Source organism: Capsicum annuum, chromosome 8, assembly GCF_002878395.1.
Source record: "Capsicum annuum cultivar UCD-10X-F1 chromosome 8, UCD10Xv1.1, whole genome shotgun sequence".
Taxonomy (NCBI): domain Eukaryota; kingdom Viridiplantae; phylum Streptophyta; class Magnoliopsida; order Solanales; family Solanaceae; genus Capsicum; species Capsicum annuum.
Window position 1 is genome coordinate 148,100,170 of NC_061118.1, and position 21,758 is coordinate 148,121,927.

General features: G+C 36.3%; 3 protein-coding genes across 5 annotated transcripts in view; 2 read left to right on the forward strand and 1 right to left on the reverse strand.

Moving 5' to 3' along the window:
* Window positions 1-2,422, forward strand: part of LOC107856811 (DNA-directed RNA polymerase V subunit 1) — a 28,991-nt gene extending 26,569 nt beyond the window's left edge. For both annotated transcript variants that reach the window (XM_016701778.2, XM_016701777.2), the window contains exon 19: window positions 1,879-2,422. In XM_016701778.2, the coding sequence (XP_016557264.2) occupies window positions 1,879-2,166 (288 nt within the window). In that variant the 3' untranslated portion in view covers window positions 2,167-2,422. The remainder of the gene's footprint in view (window positions 1-1,878) is intronic.
* Window positions 2,423-4,607: 2,185 nt separating this feature from the next.
* LOC107856821 lies at window positions 4,608-11,515 on the forward strand. Of its 2 annotated transcripts, none has more exons than XM_047394530.1 (8): window positions 4,608-4,985; window positions 5,071-5,355; window positions 6,653-6,712; window positions 6,795-7,004; window positions 8,082-8,200; window positions 8,330-8,427; window positions 10,849-10,973; window positions 11,042-11,515. In XM_047394530.1, the coding sequence occupies exons 1-8, from the start codon at window positions 4,773-4,775 to the stop codon at window positions 11,204-11,206; spliced, it is 1,275 nt and encodes a 424-aa protein (XP_047250486.1). In that variant the 5' UTR covers window positions 4,608-4,772; the 3' UTR covers window positions 11,207-11,515. The 2 variants fall into 2 exon arrangements, with proteins under 2 accessions (XP_047250486.1, XP_047250487.1); XM_047394531.1 differs by having other exon boundaries at window positions 4,610-4,985; window positions 11,060-11,515.
* A 1,947-nt stretch (window positions 11,516-13,462) lies between these two features.
* LOC107856824 (phosphatidylinositol 4-phosphate 5-kinase 6) lies at window positions 13,463-19,110 on the reverse strand. Its single transcript, XM_016701796.2, has 8 exons — window positions 17,271-19,110; window positions 16,648-16,815; window positions 16,173-16,338; window positions 15,888-16,004; window positions 15,568-15,761; window positions 14,924-15,069; window positions 14,768-14,846; window positions 13,463-14,648 (listed from the first exon to the last, which is right to left on the reverse strand). The coding sequence occupies exons 1-8, from the start codon at window positions 18,446-18,448 to the stop codon at window positions 14,360-14,362; spliced, it is 2,337 nt and encodes a 778-aa protein (XP_016557282.2). The 5' UTR covers window positions 18,449-19,110; the 3' UTR covers window positions 13,463-14,359.
* Window positions 19,111-21,758: the final 2,648 nt, after the last annotated feature.

The window sequence follows — 21,758 nt, forward strand, 5'->3', positions numbered from 1 at the left end:
GGGACGGCGACCGGAGGTCGGGTCGGGGCAGCGCCGGGGGTCGGAGCCGGCGGTCGGGTCGGGTCGGCGCCGAAGGTCAGCGACGGCGCCGGGGGCCGGTGCGCTAGCGATGGAGAGAGGGTAGGGAGAGAGAGAGAGAGGGCCGGCGACCGGAGGTCGTAGCCGGCGGTCGGTCAGCGCCGGGGACCGGAGGCCGGTGCGCTAGAGATGGAGAGAGGGTAAGGAGAGAGGAGAGAGAGCACAATGCAACTTGAATAAAGACGTTAAATCTAAAATAATTGTTATGCCATGTCACAACCAATAGTTACACCATATTGCCAAGTGACATCTATCTTCAGAGAACTACTAAAGCGAACAATTTAGGGGATGCAGAAAACAGAGACTTGGATGCTTTACTTATTTTGTGGAGTTTTCAAGTGAATGTCCACCTTCCCTTTTCTATAGTCGTTCTCAAAGTAATGCCCAATTTCAGAAAAAGTAAATCAACAGATAATACAAACATTGGGACCCACTTTCTATCGTTTTCATCCAACTATTTTTGGCTTTCAGAGTGCTCTCACCTAATTCTATGTTCTAAAATGTGCACCTTTCAATTCTTTCCTCAACTGAAACTAATATATTCAACTTGAAATGGTGCTAGTACTTTTTAGGATTTTGAGGTTTGTGGGAGTTGCAATAAGTCCGTTGTGATACAGAAATTGCTAAATCATCAGATAAGGTCTTCTGAGTTTTTTTGAGATAGGCAATAAAAGCCTGTATCCTTTGGTTCTTTGTACAAGGATTCTATAACCTTTAGTAAAGGTTCACCATCTAGAAATTCCTCTCTACTCCAAAAGTCGAATAAAATTAAATAATTCATTTTAATCTTCTGAAATGAACTGTATTTATCCTCAAAACTTCGTGAATTTCTTTTCTTCCATTTAGCGCACCCTATACCACAATGTGGTATCATGAAACCAAACCCCACATGTCGGTGTGTTGGCCGTGAAAAAAACCTCTCTACCCCTAAGGTAGTGGTACGGTCTGCGTACACTTTACCCTCCCTAGACCCTACTTTGTGAGATTACACTAGGTATGTTGTTGTAGTCCACCATATGCAAGCAGGAACTAGTTTCCATCTCTTCTTTGACATGATGCTCCCAGGCTATTCCGAAAGGCCAACAGCTCCCTAGTTGACCTTGGCATTGTCCATTTGATTCCCTTGCATGTTTAGAAAAAGCTGCCACAGGTGATGACTGATTTAACAGCGTGAAAAGAGATTGACTGTTGTTCTCCTGACACCTCCCCACATAAATCTTGAGCATGTTAAAAAGAAAATCAACATAATGAAGGAACTTCAAAAGCTGTTAGGTCTCACATGCAAAGTCAATGAGCATGTTTTGTGTCATAGGTTATTATTGTTTTGTGTGTTTTTCTAAGAACGGTTGCATGTGTGTGTACCCGCATTATCACTTTATGTCCTTTGTTTAACATGGATCTAGTCTAGTCCAAGTTCCTCCTCCTGGTATGAATCCTTTTTCCGGAGGACTGGTCTCATTCACTAAAGAAAATGATTATTGCCATTGAGTTCAGATATGGAGGGTTCTCTTTGCTTCTTCATTTTACTTCCCTGGTCAAATGCACTGGTCCCTAGTGCTCCCTTACTATGGCACTAATGGAACAGTTTATTCCATTGACTGACTTGTTGATTTCGTGACATGAAATCTCAATTGGTGTTTAATCACGTTATCTTCTGCATCAATGGGAACTTTATTTTTAAGATTGGTATTAGCATAATCGTAGTTGTATTTCTATTTTACACTTGCCGAAGTTACTGTGAGCATTTTCTGTCTTTTATGTTTCAGTTTCTATGACCTAGGATTTAATCTGTGTAAACAGGTTAGCAAACATACTGATTTCCCGGATACTAGATGCTTCTATGTCGTCTCTACTGATGGTGCCAAGCAAGATTTCTCCACTCGGAAATGTCTGGAGAACTACATCAAATCAAAATATCCTGATAAGGCTGAGGCTTTCAATGAGAAGTACTTCAAGAAGCCTCCTCCTCGAATCCCTAAGATTGCTTCTCCATCGCTACCACCACCACCACCAGGTCCACCATCATCACCACCACTGCCGCCGCCACCACCAGGTCCACCACCATCAGTTGATAGATCTTCTCCATAGTTTGGGTAGTTGTACAGTTTAACATGGGCCTCCTTGTGTAACAGACGGTAAAACATTGAGCTGAACGAAGTGTGCATGTTGACAAGTTGGCAGTTAGAAAGTTCTTGTGTATATACTTTAGTCCTTTTAACTTATAAAATTTTCAATGAAGTCCCTTTCAAGGCTGTTTGGCAATGGAGGCTTAGCCTAGAAGAACCTCTGTAATCGACCATTGCTGGTATTGATGAATCATTGAAAACGTCCCATCTTTTTCTTATATCTGTTCAGTGTCTTCTTCCTCATCTGAGTTTCAATTGCTTTCTTTTTTCCCTTTCATTAGCGAAGGGATGAAAGAAATAATATTCTATCATTTACCTTTTCCACTCTTAGCCTCTCAGAAATGGAGAAAAAAAAAAAAAATCTAGTGAACGCGTCAAAACTATATAGGTGATTCAAGAAGAATAGTACAAGCTTACACAGAACTACTGAACTAGAACAGTGAAATTGAGAGCTGCATTCACCTTCTTTAACTTTTCTGCGGAGCAGCGTAATGATAATGCAGCGTTTTGGCATCGTGTTGAAACAACTTCCTTCTTTCATAAGAAAATTTCTTAGTAATTAGAATCCTCATCAATAGTTGTAACATATACAGGTAATTTCATTGTTTTTCTGATTGAAGGACCCTTTCAATTAATAAAAAGTACGATAATCTTTCATCATGTACGATAATTTTTATTTTCCTATAATTCTCTTGGGCTTTCTTTAAGCTCGATTTTTGCAATTTAGAGGGATATGACACAACTTCAACTGGTCGAAGACATGACTAAGATAGGAAGGGTAGTAGGTTAGTCATGTAATCATACCTCTAGTAGTATGACTTAGGTATCGCGTAGTTTTTCTTCCTCTGGTAGCATGACTTAGGTATCGCGTAGTTTTTCTTCGTCTTCCCCCTTCTTCCCTTCTCTTTTTTTCTTTGTTCCTTCCTTTCTTTTCTCTCCAATATGTTTTAATATCGGTTGAAGGGGAGCCTTGGAGTAATTGATAAAGTTGTTGTCATGTGATCAGGAGGTCACGGGTTCAAGCCTTGGAAACAACATCTGATAGAAATGCAAGGTAAGACTGTGTACTATACACCCTTGTGGTGGAGTCCTTCCTCGGACACCGAGCATAGCGATAGCTTTAGTGCACCGGATTGCCCTTTTTTTATATTTTAATATCGGTTGCTACACTTGTTATATACATTGTTACTCTGTTGTTTATTTTATCTCGTATTTCTTTAATTTGTAAGGAGGATCTATCGAAAATAAACTCTTTATCTCACAAAATAGTGATATGATCTGATACAATTTAGCCTCTGCAAGCTACATTTGTAAAATTATACCGGAAGACAAGCAAGTTGCAACTAAGGAAATGATTATTTACTCCCTCCATCCCATTTTACTCGTCTCAAATTGGGATGACACATCTATTAAGAAAATAATGATTGGTAATTTAACTTTACCATTTTGCCCCTCTTAATTGTGTCTTGTTGTTAGTTCCAATATTGATGGATGACTTATACCAAAGAATCATTTATATTCTTAATGGTGTACTCTTAATGGTACTCCTCTTTACAATATTTTTCAAGAATGTTAATAACAAGGAATGATGAATTACACTAAGAGTGTAATGAGAAAAAAAATTGTCTCGTCTTAATAAGTAAAAAGGACAAGTAAAATGAGATTAAATTAAAAAATTTGGAACGAATAAAATAGAACGAAGAAGTACAAGTTAATCCGTTTTTTTAGAAGTTCTTATATTTCTAAGAAGGGTGCACTTTCGGTCCAAGTAAAGACAAAGGCTTTACTACTACTAATGGAAAAAAAAGGTTACTTTAAGGTACGTAACCATCCAATGGTTGAGAAAAGCAAAGAAAGCAAGCTAACCAAGATTCTCTTTCCAATTAATTCCGAGGTTTTGCCTGAAAACGTAGTTTACCCTTTGTCAACGATTCTCCAAACTAAATCAGATTTCAATTGAGCATTTCAAATTCTTAACGAAAGAATATGTTATCATTTATTTATTAAATACGTGATACTTAAATTAACCTCATAAAATATATATATATATATATATATATATATATATATATATATATATATATATATTTTTTAATTATACACATTCACTTTAATAAATCACATGTAATTAAAGAATATAATATGCTTTATGTGATTAATTTAATTTATTTAATAGATGAATTCTTCTTTTGAAAGCTAAACTAAAAATATCTAATTAAAGTACTTTATAATGAACCGATATTTAATGAAAATATCATTTGATTCAATATATATAAATTGAGATAAAAGACACAAATATCCCCACAAATTATAACCAAATTATTACGATGAAAGGCACATGGGGCGTGTCGTTGTCGTACAAAAAAATCACAAAAGCATAAGATAAATAAGTTCAGGACCTTAGCAACTTTCGCTAATAGTTAGACACTCTTGTGCCTTATAAAAATATATATGGCTTCTAGAAACAAATTTAAGTGGCTACTACAGATTATTTTGTGTCTCAATATTTGACAGTGAATTTCATGTTGTAAAATTCATTCTAGTTTTCTAGAACAAGGGGAAGCTGCTATGGGTAGTTTGGCTTGTTCATGGCTTACTGGATCCTATCCTTCTAGAACATTCTTCAATCTCCCATCTTCCACCACTACCACCTCCTCTCTTCCTTGCTTCACTATATATTGCTGTAATTCTGATTTTACATCTCAACTATCCAAAAATGATCTCAAATTTGTTCTTCATGATGCTCTTGATGCATTTGATGTCAATACTAACCATGCTCGTGTACGTGTTTTTAACTTTTTTTTTTTTTTAGATCAATTGATTTGATTCGGATTTTGTTGATTTAATTAATTCAATATGAATGCAGATAGCGAGAGAAGGATTCTGTTCACAAATTCGAAAACTATCGACTATTGAGAGAGAAACGAGTATTTGTATAAATAGAGGGGTTGATTTAGGAAAAGCAGCTCTACATATAGCAGCTGAGGATGATTCTCTTGTTTCGCACTCCTCTGTTCCGCTACCTGTTGATGATTTTTTGGAGAGATTGGATCATCTATCGATGGGATACTGTTCGCGTTATAGCTCCTCTTTTGCATCTTCTCCGGAGCACTTTATTCACTGTTTGGAGAAGTATTTGTATGTTAATAAGGTAATTAAGTTTACTTGATTTGTATTATGGTGCTTTTGTTTCGAGTTAATCTGTTTTAGTTATCTGTTGAGCTCCGTGTACTTGTTTGAAAATGAATGCTTGCTGATCAATTATAATCTGTTTTACCACCTTATATTGTACTCCCTCCGTTCATTTTTGCTTATCCACTTTGGATTTAGCATTCCCTATAAGAAATAATGTTTAATACGAATGTTTTTCCCTAATACCCATATTACTTGATGTCTAGACTTAGGTTTTGGAAAATGATTTGGGGAATAAGTAATCAACGTTAAAGGGTAAAACGGGAATAAAATGACTGTCTTTTCTTGATATGTTAAAATTTAAAAGAGAGGGTGGGTGCGTGGGTGGGTGGGTGTATTATTGCATCTTTGGATGTTACCAGCAATTGGGAGATTAATAGAGTTTTTTTAATGTAAAAAGCATGTCACTTGACAGCGTTTTTCCAATCTTGTGGAAAATTTCTAATTCAAAATAGTGTGCCATACTACCATGAATCACCATTGCTCCTGTGTTAGGTAAACTTCTCACTTAAAGAAGTGATTCAAGACCCGATTCATTACTTGGATGTTTCGAGAGATGAGGTGTAAGAAGTTCGTTGGAGTTGCAAGCAATATTTAATTTAAATTGCATATATCAGTTGTGATCTTTGTCTGAACCTTAACTGGTTTAATTTGATACTTAGGTTCACCTTTCACCCTTTCCCGTTGTTATATAAAGCTGGAAAGGTGGACTATTTGTGAAATACTTCAAATATTGAAAGATGCTCTGGTGAATTACCTTCTATTCCCACAATTTGCTTCAGTCAGTGGGAAGGCAACATATATACCCCAAACTAGAAAACATATATGATGGATAATATTGCAGCTAGGCAGAGGGAGGATGCAATTTTCATCAAGAATTGGGAAATTTTGATTTTTTGCACTTCACTTGAAAAAGGCAGGCAGAAGAGTCATATCGAGATCAGATACAAATAGCCTGTTTATGCCATTAAACCAGATACAACTGCAAAATGATTACTCACTATAGAAGTTCCATTTTCATAACTGTGGCACAAGTCTTGGTAATCTGATTGTAGAACAATATATCATGAGGGGAACATAAACTTGGTTATTTATCTAGTTGTGTTATCAGAAACCTGTTCACATTTCAGCTAGTCATTGTATTTGTTTGCATGTTTTTCCTTAATTTGCTGTTGAAGTTTATGTTTGGTCTTACTTCCTCTTTTGAGCGACATTATCTTTCAAATTCTGATATGGTTCAATACTTCAATTCTCAGGGTTTCCGAAGGAATGGTGCAACGAGTCAATCAGAGACACGTGCTCTTTATCTTCACTCGGTGTGCCTCTTTCCCTCTTCTATTTATTGTGTATACAAACTATAGTCATCATGTTAAACCAACAATTTTTGCTTTACTTCAGGTTTTAACACATCGTTGTGGTTCTGCTTCACTGCTTTTGCTTTTGTACTCAGAGATATTGAAGATGCTGCGCTTGTGGGGTTTTTTAAGTTTTGATATTGAGGTTTTCTTCCCTCATGATTCTTTGAGCTCCCCTCGAGGCTACTGCAAACAAAAAACTAAAGAATCTGATCAACTACGTGTCATGACTACACAATCATTGCTAAAGGAGGTAAATTTTCCTGAGAGTGTGAGGATCTACTTCCATTTGATTTTCTTTTATTGACTTATCATTTATTATATGTGTGTTCTAATGTATCCTTTATATATACACACACACGCCAAAAAAAAAAGAGAAGAAGAAAACCACACCCCATACATTTTCCTCCTAAAATTCTTTTAGTTTCTTGGAAAATTATGGAGAAAATATAGGAATGCTCCCTGAAAATATAGAGGACCGGAAATATCTTTGTGAACTAGTTCTGACTTATTCCTTTTAACCTTTCACTTTTCTTTGTCCTTCTAAGAGACTGGAACATTTAGAATCCTAAAAATATCTGATTTCAATTTTAGACATGCTGCCTCTTTACTCTTGGTGTTGTCTTTTTCTGGTATCATCAGTTCAAGTCCAAATAATTTTTTACCTTTTATTTATATGAGAAAGAGGACAAGTTTCTAAGCTGTTTGTGGTTTTCTAATTTACTTCAGTCAATGTTTTTGTTTAGAGATGGCTCATCGTTCCATATATATAATCAACAACTTCATTTTTTAGTCATTTGACCTGAATGTGTAACTGATTGAAAGAAGGTAGATATCGTTTTTACTGTATCATACCCTTATTAGCTGAGTGATCTTTTGGTTGCTTGATTTTATGGCACTGGCACCTTTTTTGCTAAGGCTGGGACCTGTTTGGGACAGTTAATTTACCTATGAAAGAGGTGTACTGCTACTGCATCTATTCGTTCCATTTCCAGAATCTGAGAAGATATTCTGAAGAGAAACGTGCCAAAGCTACTCGTGGACAACTATGTTGCTCACTCTCTCCAAAAGTGTTGTCTTACCCGTGTTGGATTCTCCAAATTGCACTACTTTTGGAGTATCCAACATGAACCTGTCGACATTTTTGAAGAGTTCAAACAACATAACGGACTGTACAACTAATCTTCATTTTCACAATGCCTTCAATGGTGTTACATTTTCTTGCTGTCATATTTCAAAATGCTCTCCATCTAATTGTCAATTAACATAAAAATCTGACATGCTTCAATTTGTTTAATTTTTCTTATAGTTGCTCCATGTCTGTATACAGATGCTGACAGATTTGAAGGATGCTTTCTGGCCATTTCAGCTTGATCGTACTAAGAGTCCTTTCCTGAGAGCAGCACGAGCTGCCAACTGTTCAGAAAGTACCAACAATTCTGAAGAAAGGTGTTTCAGCAGTTGCGAAATCCATCCTTAAATTTGGTTCTTATACTATAATACACACTTGTTTGCTCATCGTTTTATTATCATTTTAAATCTTTCAACCCATCCTTTTTAATATCCTTTGCCATGCAGTGCATTTGAGCTTGCATCTGTCAAGGCTGCTCTGCATCGGCTAGAGCGTGGTGTTTGGACCAGTGTTCGTTTTGGGGACATGAGACGTGCACTCGCTGGTACGTGCATTCAAGTTTTCCCTTCTTTCCCATGAAAAAGTAGTGTTATATTTTTAAGAATTATTATTGGTTCCATTACCCCACATTATGGGACTAAGCTGGGTGTGTTGTTGTATTATCTACTTCATTAAGGCATAACCATTGTACATTTTAATTTTGGTAAGTAACAATTGTACATTGATGACACTCCAATAAATCTAGCTGCTCGAATTATGTCTGTAAAGTTCAAGAGCAGTGATTGTTTGGATTCCGTAGATATGAGGGATGAGTTTTGCAAGAGCATGTTTGTTGCTAAACAAGAGGCAGTTTAGTATGTACTGTATGTAGTTACTATTGGGATTTCTTAGTCTTTTGTTGTAGCATTGATTTCTAGTTGATGAGATAGAATAGGGTTACAGTAGTTCGGAGTAGGTTCAAAGTTACGTTATCAGCCATATGTGGCTGCACAATATCAATAGAAGGTATGCTATTCTTTGTTACTTCTTAAAATAAAATCTGTTGTTTGGAGACTAGGCTGGGCCTGAAGCAAACAGGAAGTACTTGCAAATGAAACAAGATAACCTATTACCGGAGCCTTCCAAATGGGTTGCAAGTCTACCAGTGTGTCACTCCAAATATAACATTGGTCTAGGACCTAAGGTACGAGGAATACTACATATTGCCATGCCAAGTGAAGGGGACATTTTATGCTGAAGTAGTCGTGCATTTCCTTTGAACTAAACATACCATGTTATAAGAATATACCTGCGTTTCTCTTCACTCGGGGTTTATCCCGGCCTTGGGTGTGACATGTATTCTGGTATTTCCACTGTTTATTGGCGGTGACATGAGCACGTCATCAGCCTTTTCAAGTGACCTCTGAGTAGCTCATTTGTTTAACAAGGAAGCATACAATTGCCTCATATGATACTCCGAACAATCTCATCTGCAATCCTAAGTAAACGAGCGATGCAAAACGATATGCGTATAATTTTCATCAATATCCCTGCACATGCAAACAATAGCTGACAGAACCATTTTTTGTGTTTGAACCTGCGTGTCTGAAATCATACTGTCGAGTTTCTTAGTTCCTAGAAATTAAGGAGCATGTGAAAAGTGAGAACCTTCTTTGAGGAACTTTAGTTTTCCATATAGAATAAGCTTAAGTGAAAGGGGTCTAAGGTTTTGAACCCGTACCAGTAGAGGAGAAGAAGATTGCATGCCCAAAAAGGTATGAAATTAATAAAGAAAGATCAGTACCTAAAATTGTTCATTGTGTTTAAACCATATCAAGACCTCCCACCATAAGTGCAAAGCTAGTTGACAACACAGAAGGTGTTCACGTCTTTGCCTGAATTTTTGCACATAAAACACCAACATAACTGATTCTTCTTTTCCTCAAGTTTTCAGCTGTCAGGATCACACCTCCAACCTTTTCCATGATTCCGTATTTCTCTGCTATCACCTCCCCTCACAGTGCATGCTCATCTGTCAAATCCACTTTGCACAGTTGAACTTGAAGGTATATGAAGGTCAGATGCCTGTTGTTGGATTTCTTCTTCATGACTCCAGTAGATCAGGGTCTTGAGCCGGGGTTCTATCGGAAACAGCCTCTCTACTTCTTTAGAGGTAGTGGTATGGACTGCGTACACTCTACCCTCCCCAGACCCCACGATGTGGGAATATACTGGGTTTGTTGTGGTTGTTGTTGTTGTTGACTCCAGTATATCAGGCTTCATCAATATCTGGCAGTGATTATTTTGGATTTATAATGCTCTAAAAGGATGCATACCACGAGCCCTAAGAACCATCTTGTTTAAAAACTTACTGAAAAAGCAAGAAACTGTAATTCTGTTTAATGAGTGATGGGAATTTCGGCTTGTTTGTATTTCAATTCCACCAAAATTCAATGTCTATGTCAGATAAGCACATCAGAGGTTTTTGAGAAGGACAATCACAGATGAACTTTCATCTATGAAATTTTCCCTGCATGAGCCCACAATTTTCTCGTTTCTTCTAAAAAAGGTGGTTGGAGGGGGGTATTAGGATGGAGTTCGACAGTGTTTCTTAGGAAGCCAGTGTGGTCCAAAAATAGGCTGAAAGAGAATTACCTCTCCCTAAACTTTTATGTTTCACTTCCATTTTAAAATTTGTGCTGACAAGAAATTATGGTGAACCGATTGAAAACAAATGCCAGCTTCTTGTTGATAGTTCATATGTTTTTCCAAACTAATCTAAAGAGCCAGGGCCAGTTAGATTCCTCCTTCAAAGTGATAGAAAATGCTTCCCAATTTGGTTATTATCAGTTCAGTTTGAAGTTTTATCGTGGTTTTCTTCTAATATTATCCCGTGTGGCTTTTTATTACTAAGCTGTCTTGCTGTTGGATCCGTACAATTTGTCTGGTCTATCTTTGCCTGTCATAATCATTCTGCTCTTGGCAGCATGTGAACGTCTTATCCTCTTGCAAACTGATCCTAGAGAATTGAGGGATTATGGTGTTCTACTCTACCATTGTGGATTTTATAAGGAAGCACTCCACTACTTTACATTATACCAGGATGAGAAGGTAGTTTTTCTCTGCTAGTGATTCTTGCATTAGTTTTGTTTTCATTTCATCATTGACTAACTTTGCAGAATTGTGTAATGCAAAAGGAATCGTTTGGTTTGATTGATAATGTGGAGGAAGAAGAAGCCATGGAGAAATTAATGATTCGCCTAAACCTCATTTTGATGGAGGAAGGTTGGTCTCTCCCCCCAGATAACAAAAGATTCCTGCGCAATAACTCCGAGCCCTGGTAACACTAGTAATGTTTCGTTCGGGTGTTTTCGAAGTATGGAGAAGTGAAACTTGTGGAATCTGTCCCTTCAAAGTATCTAAAATTTGAGCAGATCCTCTATAGGAAAATGTGTACAACGAAATAATGTATCAAATGATAGGTTAAATGTAACACACAAATTTTCAGTATCATGTGTGTAGGGAGAGTACTACAGTCCTTTTAACCCATAACAATATGCTCAAACTATTCCAGTTAAATGGAAGAAAAGAATACTTCATGGCATAATATGTTTTTGATGACAAAAATAAGCAGAAACTCTTGTTGCTAATAAGCTTCTCTAGCAATGCCTTCTTGTTAATTGTTCTTTCTGATTGTTGGAAATTGCTTTAAGTTACTGCACTAGTTTTTAGTAAAATAAGTTATTTAGATTAAGATGAGTTTGAATTTTAAATATTTGCTAGTTTGTTTAGTTGTTGAGATAATTTAAGTTGTTTTAAATTTTAAATTAAGCAGCTTTTTATGTTTTGTTGGCTATTTAAAGCCACTTAATGCTTAATAAAATTATTGAAAGCTTGAAAGTCATTTCAATCCAAAGAGAGTCATTTTAATCCCTTCTTCGCTGCCCCGTCCTTTTTTTTAAGAAAAACCAACAGTGATAACCAGAATCCTTGTCCGATGTCAATCATTTCTTTTGAGTCTTAATAATATACGTACTTTAATTCGTTAATACTGAGTTTAAGGGCATGATTGTGTTGCCTGTGATGGTATATGTGATGATGCTGTATCATGAACTTGCTATTGAGAAGTACAAAAGGAACTCAAATAACCTTCTCGTTTGCAGCTTATCTTATTCTTTGCTAAATTGAACACTCTGTTCAACTGTTATTCATTTTCCAATTCATCAGTTAACAGAATCGTGAAAAGGTCCAGTCATAACAACTTGTGCATTTTGAAGCTAATTAGTGTGAACTTTCATTTTATGATTTATGAAAGCGTTACTCTTAGATTTATGACTTTCTTCAGCCGACGTAAACTTGTTTGGCTAAACTTTTAAAATTGGATTATTTTGGTAAATAAATGCTTTTTCTTTGAAGTGCTTCTGGGAAAGTAATTTTGAGAAACAGTAGTTTGTGTTTGGCTAACAAATTTTAAAAAAATTGTCAATATTAAAGCAACAATTTGTGTCGATGGAGCTTTCAAAAAGAGCTTCCACAAAAACTACTTCTTTTTTAGCTTATTGTGCTATATTACTCAAGAACACTCGTTTGTTTCTAAAAGTTTGGTCAAAACACCTCCACTCTTTAAAATAAGCATTTTAGACTTTGGGAAAAGCTTTGCTGAAACATGCTATTAGTATTATTACATGATGGAGTAGATAAATATTTGCTTCAGAGTAGTTAGCAGAGTCCATTGTTTGGTTACCAACTCCCTTTTAAGGAATCGTGATTCACTCTAATTACCTTAATACTCTTATTTTATTTTCTTTCGTTTTTAATTTTTTTATTGACTGGTAATTCTTAAAATATAGAATTCAAGATAACAAACGTCTTTGTTCCAATATCTTGTTAGATGGAGCTTGTCGGCAGTACTATTAACACGAGCACATATGAACAATTAAGATTTGCAAGCAACTAATTTTTGCATCAAACCACTAATATTCAATTATTATAATGAGTAGGGGAAAATTCACAACAGTGACATGAAAATGCGGTGGTCGAGAGAGAAAAGGCTCTGATATTCCATCACAACCTTTACCTTTAGTGGTCCTCCACCTTCGAGACTTGCAAACTTTGTATTCGTGTTTGATTTTTTTTTAATTTTTCTTCTTCCTAAGATTTAGTCGAACTTTTTCTTTAAGAGAGTACTTTTCTAACGTATCAAAAATGATAGCATGAAAGTTCAATGCAACCCACTCTCCCACTACTCCATGCTACTTTATGGCGTGCACACATATTCCTTGAAATATAATACACTTTGAAAATTGAAGTCGACCAATTTCTTCTAAGTTGAAACTACCATTTTCTATTCAAAATCATGCAACAGATTATCTGTTATATTCATTTTCTTAAGAATTTATTGACATACAAGTCCAGTCCGTTAGACTAATTTGAAAAAACTTTGGCTTTTCAGATATTGAAAAACTTAGTCGATTGATAGCTCTTACTCTCTCATCATAATTTCGCTGCCAGCACCACACAAGAGAGCGTCCCCAACCAAAAATAAGATGCACAAGCAAGTTCATTTGTGCATCACTCCATAGTTAACAACGACAAGGATCTTTCCCTTGAATTGCTCCCTCAACATAAAGAGAGTATTTTGATCTTGATCTTACAATTGCAATCAGGAAAGTGTAAAAAGGCTCGTACCTAAGTCCCTTTGAACTACTATTATATGTTCTATCCAAAATTGTCATCCTCCATTACTCTTAAGTAGAGTTCCATGGAGTTGACTACACTGCCTTTCAGATGCTTTGGCCAGCCAAGCAGTGTTGAAGGCTTATATCAAGACCAGAATAGCAGGGCCTCCTCCTTTGACTTGGGAGCAGTTTTCTTGAGCTTTCCTAGAGAAATTCGTTAAACCAGCATAGCTCAAACACAAGTATGCTAGCATGAGGCCCTGAGCTGATGGATGAAGATTGGATGGTTAGACTTGTTACAAATACTGTAGAGAAGTATAACATTTTGCCCAAATTAAATAGACTTCCAATTTCCTCTTTTTCCCCTTTGTCGTTCTATACATGTTTATTCCATAAGTAGATTACCAGAGACTCGTCACTCTGGATCAAAAAATTGTGTTGCAAGAAAAATCCGCGCTACCTCGGCTTCACCCTTCTATTTTCATGTACAATTGGGGCAGGCAGGCTTAAAAATTACATGGCTGGACATTTACTCACAAAACTAATCTATGCCTTTGCTGAGTTATGGATTATATGCCTGTAACTGTATAGAAAATAAAACGAAAAGGGAAGTCCGGGTGCCCTTCTTTTGCCATGACTGCTTGTCTTGATGGGGCACATAGCCAGAAACCCTCGTTCCAGGACCAAAAGTCCGAGCTTTCATGACCATATAGTTCTCATCGTTGTGTGGTTAGCATGGTTACCTCAGCGAATACCGACTGTACATGGAAGGCCTACTAGCTGAGATTGAAAAATCCTGTGTCATGATTTTCTGAAATTTCAAGTGTCTTCTGCAAAAACTTTTAATATGAAGTCTCGAAAACGTTTTGAGTACTGCTTGGGATCAACTGCAGATATTGAGGTTGGATCATATTGGAATGCTTTATAAGCATGTTCCAGCTTCTTGCTTATGTCATAGTTCTGTAGTATATCGATTATACCAAAGAACAGGATGACATCATAATATTGCCCTGTGGGCTCTCCCACTAGCTGCGTCTCGAAATCGCTTTTTCTCATTGTTAATTCAGCCTTTGCTGCCATGTTAATACCCAATCTAATGGAAGCCCACCTGCCAACACTCAAGGGAGAAAATAGATTGTCTAGTCAAAATCCATTCAAGTTGAAAACTTGAACAAAAGCAGGAAAAATAAACAAATCTCAAATGATAGCCGCATGAGTGTAGTTTACCCTGAAGGATCAAAAAGAAGATCCATGTCAGCCCTGGAAATTCGAGGCGTTGATACATCACTACACCGGTCTGCATTAGCTGAAACAAAAGAAGAAATGAAAATCCTTCTTCATGTAGAGTTCCAAGAAGAAACGAGTGTGGAAAGACATGTATACCAGTAGGAGTCAGAAGTCCAGAATTAGGCGTCTCAGTTGTGACTGGTTCTCCGGAACCTGAAACTTCTCGAAAGTGCACTCCAACCAAAAGACTGTAGTCCATGATTCTCTCCTGTTCAAGGAAATCACAGTCGCGGTCCACTTGTCTGTGAAATAGAAAGTTCAGCATACTTTGTGAAAGGAGAAACTGTAAGTAAAGTTTGGAGCAGTTTGACACTGGCTTAGGCTACATGGCTATGACAATGGTGAGCTTTTTAATGTTGGAACATCAAAGCTCTACTGACTCTTCTTATAACAAGTAATTGAACAAACTTTCTCAGGCTAGTTATCCTCTTTTCAAACCATTTAGGCTCTTACGCTAAAAAATACTTAGTATTGACAGACCAAGAGATAAAGAGTACTTTGTTGATTCCAAGCCACAGTTAAGTGTATTCAATATTAACAATTGCAATAAATAAGCTACCTATTTATTGATAATAGCCAAATCAGACATAAAATCTAAAGAGAAAACATCTGCTAGTGGCATACATTTATTTTTTTCCTCGGCATATGCTCCTTTCTACTGGGAAGAGAACGGCACGCGATGCCATCATTGTAGCAACAAATCAAACTTTTAAATGACAGAAAGAGAAAAAAAGAACTACCTGCAGAACTCTTGGAACCAAACTTTCTGCAGCCTGAATATAAAATTGAGATCCAGGTCCTTGAGGGTAGTAGTGGAGTCAATTTGGGATTCATCTTTCTCAGTGAGACGGCCATGGGAAGAACCTTTCAAGTCAAAACGTCTGTGAATGGCATACTCGGTACAGAACAAGTTCCCCATTATGACAAAGCGAACCTGCTCATCAGTTGTTATTAAGGACAAACTCGATAAAAAAGAAAAGGACAGACAAACTCAATGCAACAAAAGCATGAACTTGTCAAATACTGTACTAAAAGACATTGTTCTAGTTGTATCATATACCTTCTTCTGAGTAGGTCCAGTCATCTTCACACAGTGAAGGCCAAAAAATTTGGTAACTAGAGTGTTCTCAAATGCCCGAACATGATTGTAATAAGCTGGAAGCATTCCTAAAAGAACCTGCAGTTGTGTGAATGAAGCCCCATTATGCAATTTACTTGAAAGACATCAATGAATGGTGCGATATTAGTATTATATAAAGGTATTCTGTTTTAAGCTGAAAGGAGAAAAAGATTCAGGCTTCAAAGGTTTTCATTCTAACAATCGACAAGCAGGACCTTAACTTACTTTTACTTCTGCCTTCTTTAAGGTCTTTATCATGTACTTGTCATCGTTGGTCAAGTAAAAAAAGCTTCCACTTTTTCCTGGGGATGAGAGCTCTCGAAGTGCATCATTTCCACATATAGATATCATATAATCAGCTGGATCCACTTTAAACAATTTCCTAAGGGTCCTGAAAACATAGTTATCTACTTTAGACTAAGTTCAGCTGATAGTTATAATGCTGAAGTATTATCAATGCTATCCTGATCTATGAAACATAAAGGCAGTTTATTTAATTAAACGAGTGAGTTTTGATGTATCAATTAGTGATGTATGTGCAATGTAATGGAAGTGCAGTATTAGCACCATGTACCTGCAACAACCCATTAAGCTGAGCAGTATTCATACTTCGCTTCAGTTATGCATTTGAATTAACATATACATTAGCGGGGCATTCAAAATAGTTCATTTATTTCAGGATATACTGTATCAACTCAACCTGAAAACTAACGGGCAGTAATCCTTCCATTTGAACTCACACGACTGGTGTGGAGGAGTATACTTTGATCCTTCTGTAGGGAACTTTGTCCATATCTTTTCTTTCGTGTCAAAAGCTGTAGCTCTAAGATCAAGTGATGTAGCTGGAGCAGGCCTTCCCACAGAATGTCTGAGATGCACAATAAACGAGCTATAAGCAGCAAGATATTGAAAAGGATATAAGGATCTAAAAGCAAGCACTTCAAGTTGTCCTCCGTAGATACTTAAAAGTTATATTGCGTCCAGTAAAATTCCTCGCTGCCAAAATAATATAAGGTAAAGCTCCAAAAATGGAATTCATGTGTAACGATTTATAACCATCAATGGAGATTTATCCAACTTGACCTTATATTCCTTATGATCTCTATAATTAAAACAAACAGGAGGCTTTAAATACACATTAAGTTCTTTTCTTTCTACCTCCACTAGATTTTGCAACTAAGGATAGAAAGAGGAAGGGAGGAAGTGTTTCCACTTCTTCCATGTCGAAGATTATATGCCGTATTTTCACAAATACAATCAACAGTGTTTATCAGTAAAATCAACAACTTTAGACCAAAAAGTTTACTCAATTCAAATGAATACCTTATTCCCAGCTGCAAATTAAGCATGAGCTCATAGTTTTTATGCCCTTTCGATATTGTTGTTCCTGGCTTCTTGTTCGGTTGAATTTTGATGCAATGTGGTTGAAATCCTCTTGAATTATCTAAATCATCAGTTTGACAGCTTCTCGATTCGTCACTTGACTCTCTTTGTTGATCTGAGTATACACTGTTTGAAGCTGCATCAGTTTCTGAGCCCCAACTGTATCCATCTCCATTGCTCAACCTCCCATCGACAGAATTTCGTTTAGGCCTTGGATTATTTGCTTTTGGAGTCTTTGCTATTGGTAGCTTTTGCAGAAATTCCCCTTCACATGGCCAAGTAATCAACTTTTGTGAGGGATATGCTGATATTCTTTCACCAGGACTAACCTGACATCCTAGTAGCTCATTTGAATACACATCCTGAGGATCCCAATCGAAAGTACCTGTTCGTGAACTCGAAGGATAATAAGTCCCGCTTTGCTCCCTCGAATCCTTACTCCAAATACCAACATAAAAACTCCCATCTGCCCATCGATACGTGCCATTCCCTTTAGGATATCCATCTTCCCAAGAACCATCATACCTATTCCCATTAGCCCAAATAATTGTACCATTCCCATTCATCTTCCCATGTCTCCATTGTCCAATATATTGATTACCATTGATCCATTGATACCTCCCTTGCCCATCTGGGTGCCCGCGGCGCCAATCTCCTTCGTAATGATCTCCATTCACATAGTCCCTTGTCCCTTTACCATGTTTCATATTGATCACCCAAGAACCTCTATATGTATCATTTGAACAACCTGTATAAGTCCCTTCACCATCCATATACCCATTCTTGAACTGCCCTTCATAAGTTGCACCAGAAGGCCAGCTAAACTTTCCCTTCCCCATTGTCTTCCCTTTAACCCAATCACCAACATACATACAACCATCTGACCATAAATACTTGCCATTGCCATTGGGACAATTATCACTCCATTGTCCTGTATATATATCCCCATTGTTCAACACTTTCTCTGCATAATAAACCTCACCAGGGGTATCAAGGTCATCGTCAACATGTGCCACTGACATTGTTGCAAAAATTATGTTTTTGGGTCTTTTCTTTGCTGTTGCTTTCTTTAACTTAAACTCCCAGGCCTTCAAAATGCCACTAAATTCTTTGCTCATTTCTCACCAATAATCCCTTTTTTAAATCTTCCTTTCCCTTTTGAATTCACCAATAAACCTCTTCCTTCCTCCTTACCCCAAATCAATCTTCATTTGAATCACCAATGTGAGCTTCACATTAACATCAACAATCATTTCAACAAACTGCCCAATATCAAAATCTAATTAAAAATCCAATCTTTATTGCTATAACATCTTTTTGGCTCATTTCTTGAAAAGGGTATGGATTTTCTTTGGTTTTTGATATGCCAAATTGATAAGGAAAGCTATTGTATTGGAAAAGAAAGAGGGTATGTATGCAAATTAACATTAAAAAAAAAAAAAACAACAATATGGTTTGAATTTTTTTCAAATGTTTCTTTAGATTGATTTGCTCAACTGGATTGTCTTTATGTTCCTTTATTTTTCAGCTTTTCAGAAATTTGGTATATTGGGAATACTTTGAAACAGAAGTTGTTAGGTTGATGGAATAGCAAAAAGAGCAGAACAAATCAATGACTGGTTTTTTATTTCATTAAAGCTCTTTTCTTTTCTTTTTCTTTTTTTGTACATTTAGTTTAAAAGAAGAAAAAAAAAAAAAGTTAATATTTCTCCCTATTCTATTTTAGTACTTTTTGGAAAAAAATAATTTTAATTAATTTTGTATTTTTGTGATTGGATGTGAATTGTCAACTTGTCAAGTAAAGGTTGAACAAGAGGGTATTTTTTGTCTCCGAGTTTGGCTCCTAAATGCACTAAAACACCTGACAATTGGAAGGATGAAAGACATGTTAGGCATTATGTGTTGCCCAATCTTTTTCGCTGTCTTAATAGGGCTGTGGACCCCACATTTAATAAGAGAAAGATAATGTTAAGATTTTGGTAATATTATTTATATAAACCACAGGGATTGATGTGGTGGTTCAACACTTCAACTCTTAAGCAAAAGGTTGAGGGTTCGATTCCTATCTTTGATGAATGGAGAAAATTTCGTGGTCAGTTCTCTACCGCTTAGTACCCTGACCGTGGAACGGAGGATCAGTGGAACAAAGGAATAGTCTCACGGCTGTCGGCTGTGGGGATACCTTGGAAAACCAAAAGATCCACGGGCTATTTTAAAACAAATGGCCAGTATTTGATATTTTGCCAAAAATAGCAAGTTAGTTAAATTATTTCTGCAATATAATCATTTCCTAATTTGGATAATTTTAGACCATATAGTTTAAATACAATTTATATACAATATTGATACAGTTTATATACAATACTGATACAGTTCCCAACTTGGGTCATTTGGCACTTTTCTAAAAATATTTTAATTTTTTTTTGCTATAAATTTTTTAAACTGAAAAATATTTTATTTTTTTTGGTTGTTTAAAAAGAGTAATTATATATAATTGTATAAAAATGATTTGATTGTTATATAGAATGTGTATTTGAGAAAATACATAATTACCTCTCTCATCTTGTCCGAGTTTTGCAAAAAGACACCTAAATTTTAATTTTGACCTATTACCCCATGATTCTTTTTTATTTCGTTGCAAACACACTATTTTTCGCTGAATCTCAATCACAACAAAGAGAGTGAATACATGCACCAATTAGGTGCTGCCAAATGTCAAATATATTTAATTTCATATTTTATTTATTTTTTAATAATTTTTTTATTTTTATTTAATTTATCACACCACCCCCCCCCCCTTTTCCCCCATCCCGCAACCCCTCCCCCCCACGTCCAGCAGCTCCCCTCCACCCCAACCACTATTCAGCACCCCCACCTCCCATCCAAAACCCCCACCCCATCAGCATCTCCCCCAACCTCTCCCCTCCCCCCTCCGTCAGCATTCTCGTCCAATTTTTTTTTCTTCAAATCACTTCAAAAAATAGTTTTATGATTGAATTGAGAGTTTTATGATTGAATTGAGTTTTAAAGATAGTAAAATGATATGGTTTAACTGAAAATTGAGCTTTAATGATATGATTTAAAAAAAACAGCTTTAATGAAGGAGTTTTAATGGTGACATTGTGTTGAAGAACTTTAATGGTGTTGAAGAAGACATTGTGTTGAAGAAGAAATGGTGGGTAGTTAGATGATATGATTTAATTGCAAAATGGAGCTTTAATTATATGATTTTAAAAAAAAAGTAAATACATAAATACTCCCTGATCTTGTCCGAGTTCTGCAAAAAAGACACTTAAACTTTAACTTGAACCTATTACCCCACGATTCTTCTTTATTCCATTGCAAAATATCATTTTTGCTGAATCTTGGTTACAACAAAAAGAGTGAATGCACGCGTCAATCAGGTGCTGCCACGTGTTAAATACATTTAATTTCATACATTTTTTTAATAAAATTTTCCTTTTTATTTAATTAACATTCCTTTTTATTTAATTAACATCCCCACCCCCCCACCCCCCAAGCACCTCTCCTTCCCCCCGCGTCCAGCAACTCGCCTCCACCCCCACCCTCTGTCCAACACCCCCACCCTGTCAGCATCTCCCCTCTAACCCCCCAAATCCCACCTCCCCCCAACTCCGTCAACATTTCTCTCCCCGTTCAGTTTTTTTTTTGTTCAAATCAATTAAAAAAAATAGTTTTATGACTGAATTGAGTTTTAAGGATAGTTAAATAATTGAATTGAGTTTTAAAGATAGTTAAATAAGCTTTAATGGAACTTTAATGGAGGAGCTTTGATGGAGTTTTAAAGATATTTAAAAAAAAAAAAAAAGCTTCAATGAAACTTTAATGGATGAGCTTTAATGGTGTTGAAGAAGACATTGTGTTGAGCTTTAATGGAGTTTTAATGATATTTTAAAAAAAACTTCAATGAAGCTTTAATGGTGTTGAAGAAAAAATAACAGGTGGGTGGGGTGGAGGAGGGTGGGGTGGGGGAGGAGAGAGAGAGAGGGGGTATGAAATAATTTTAAATGGAAAATAAATATTATTGTTTTAAAAAAAAATATAAATTATATATCAATTATTTACATGTGGTAGCTTTTAATTGGTCCAAAAAATTAATTTTGAGCCTTTTCATGTGCCTGTGGCGCGTGTATATACGCAGAGGGTTAAAATGATGTATTTGCAACGGAATATAGAAGAATCGTGCGGTAATAGGTCAAAGTTAACGTTTAGGTGTCTTTTTGTAAAATTCGGACAAGATCAAAGGATAGTTATGTATTTACTCAAAAAAAAAAAAAGCTTCAATTGAGGAGTTTTAATGGTGACATTGTGTTGAAGAAGAAAGGATGGGTGGGTTTGGGGGGGGGGGGGGGGGAGGGGTAGGAATAATTTTATAAAATAAATAAATATTATTTAAAAAAAATATAT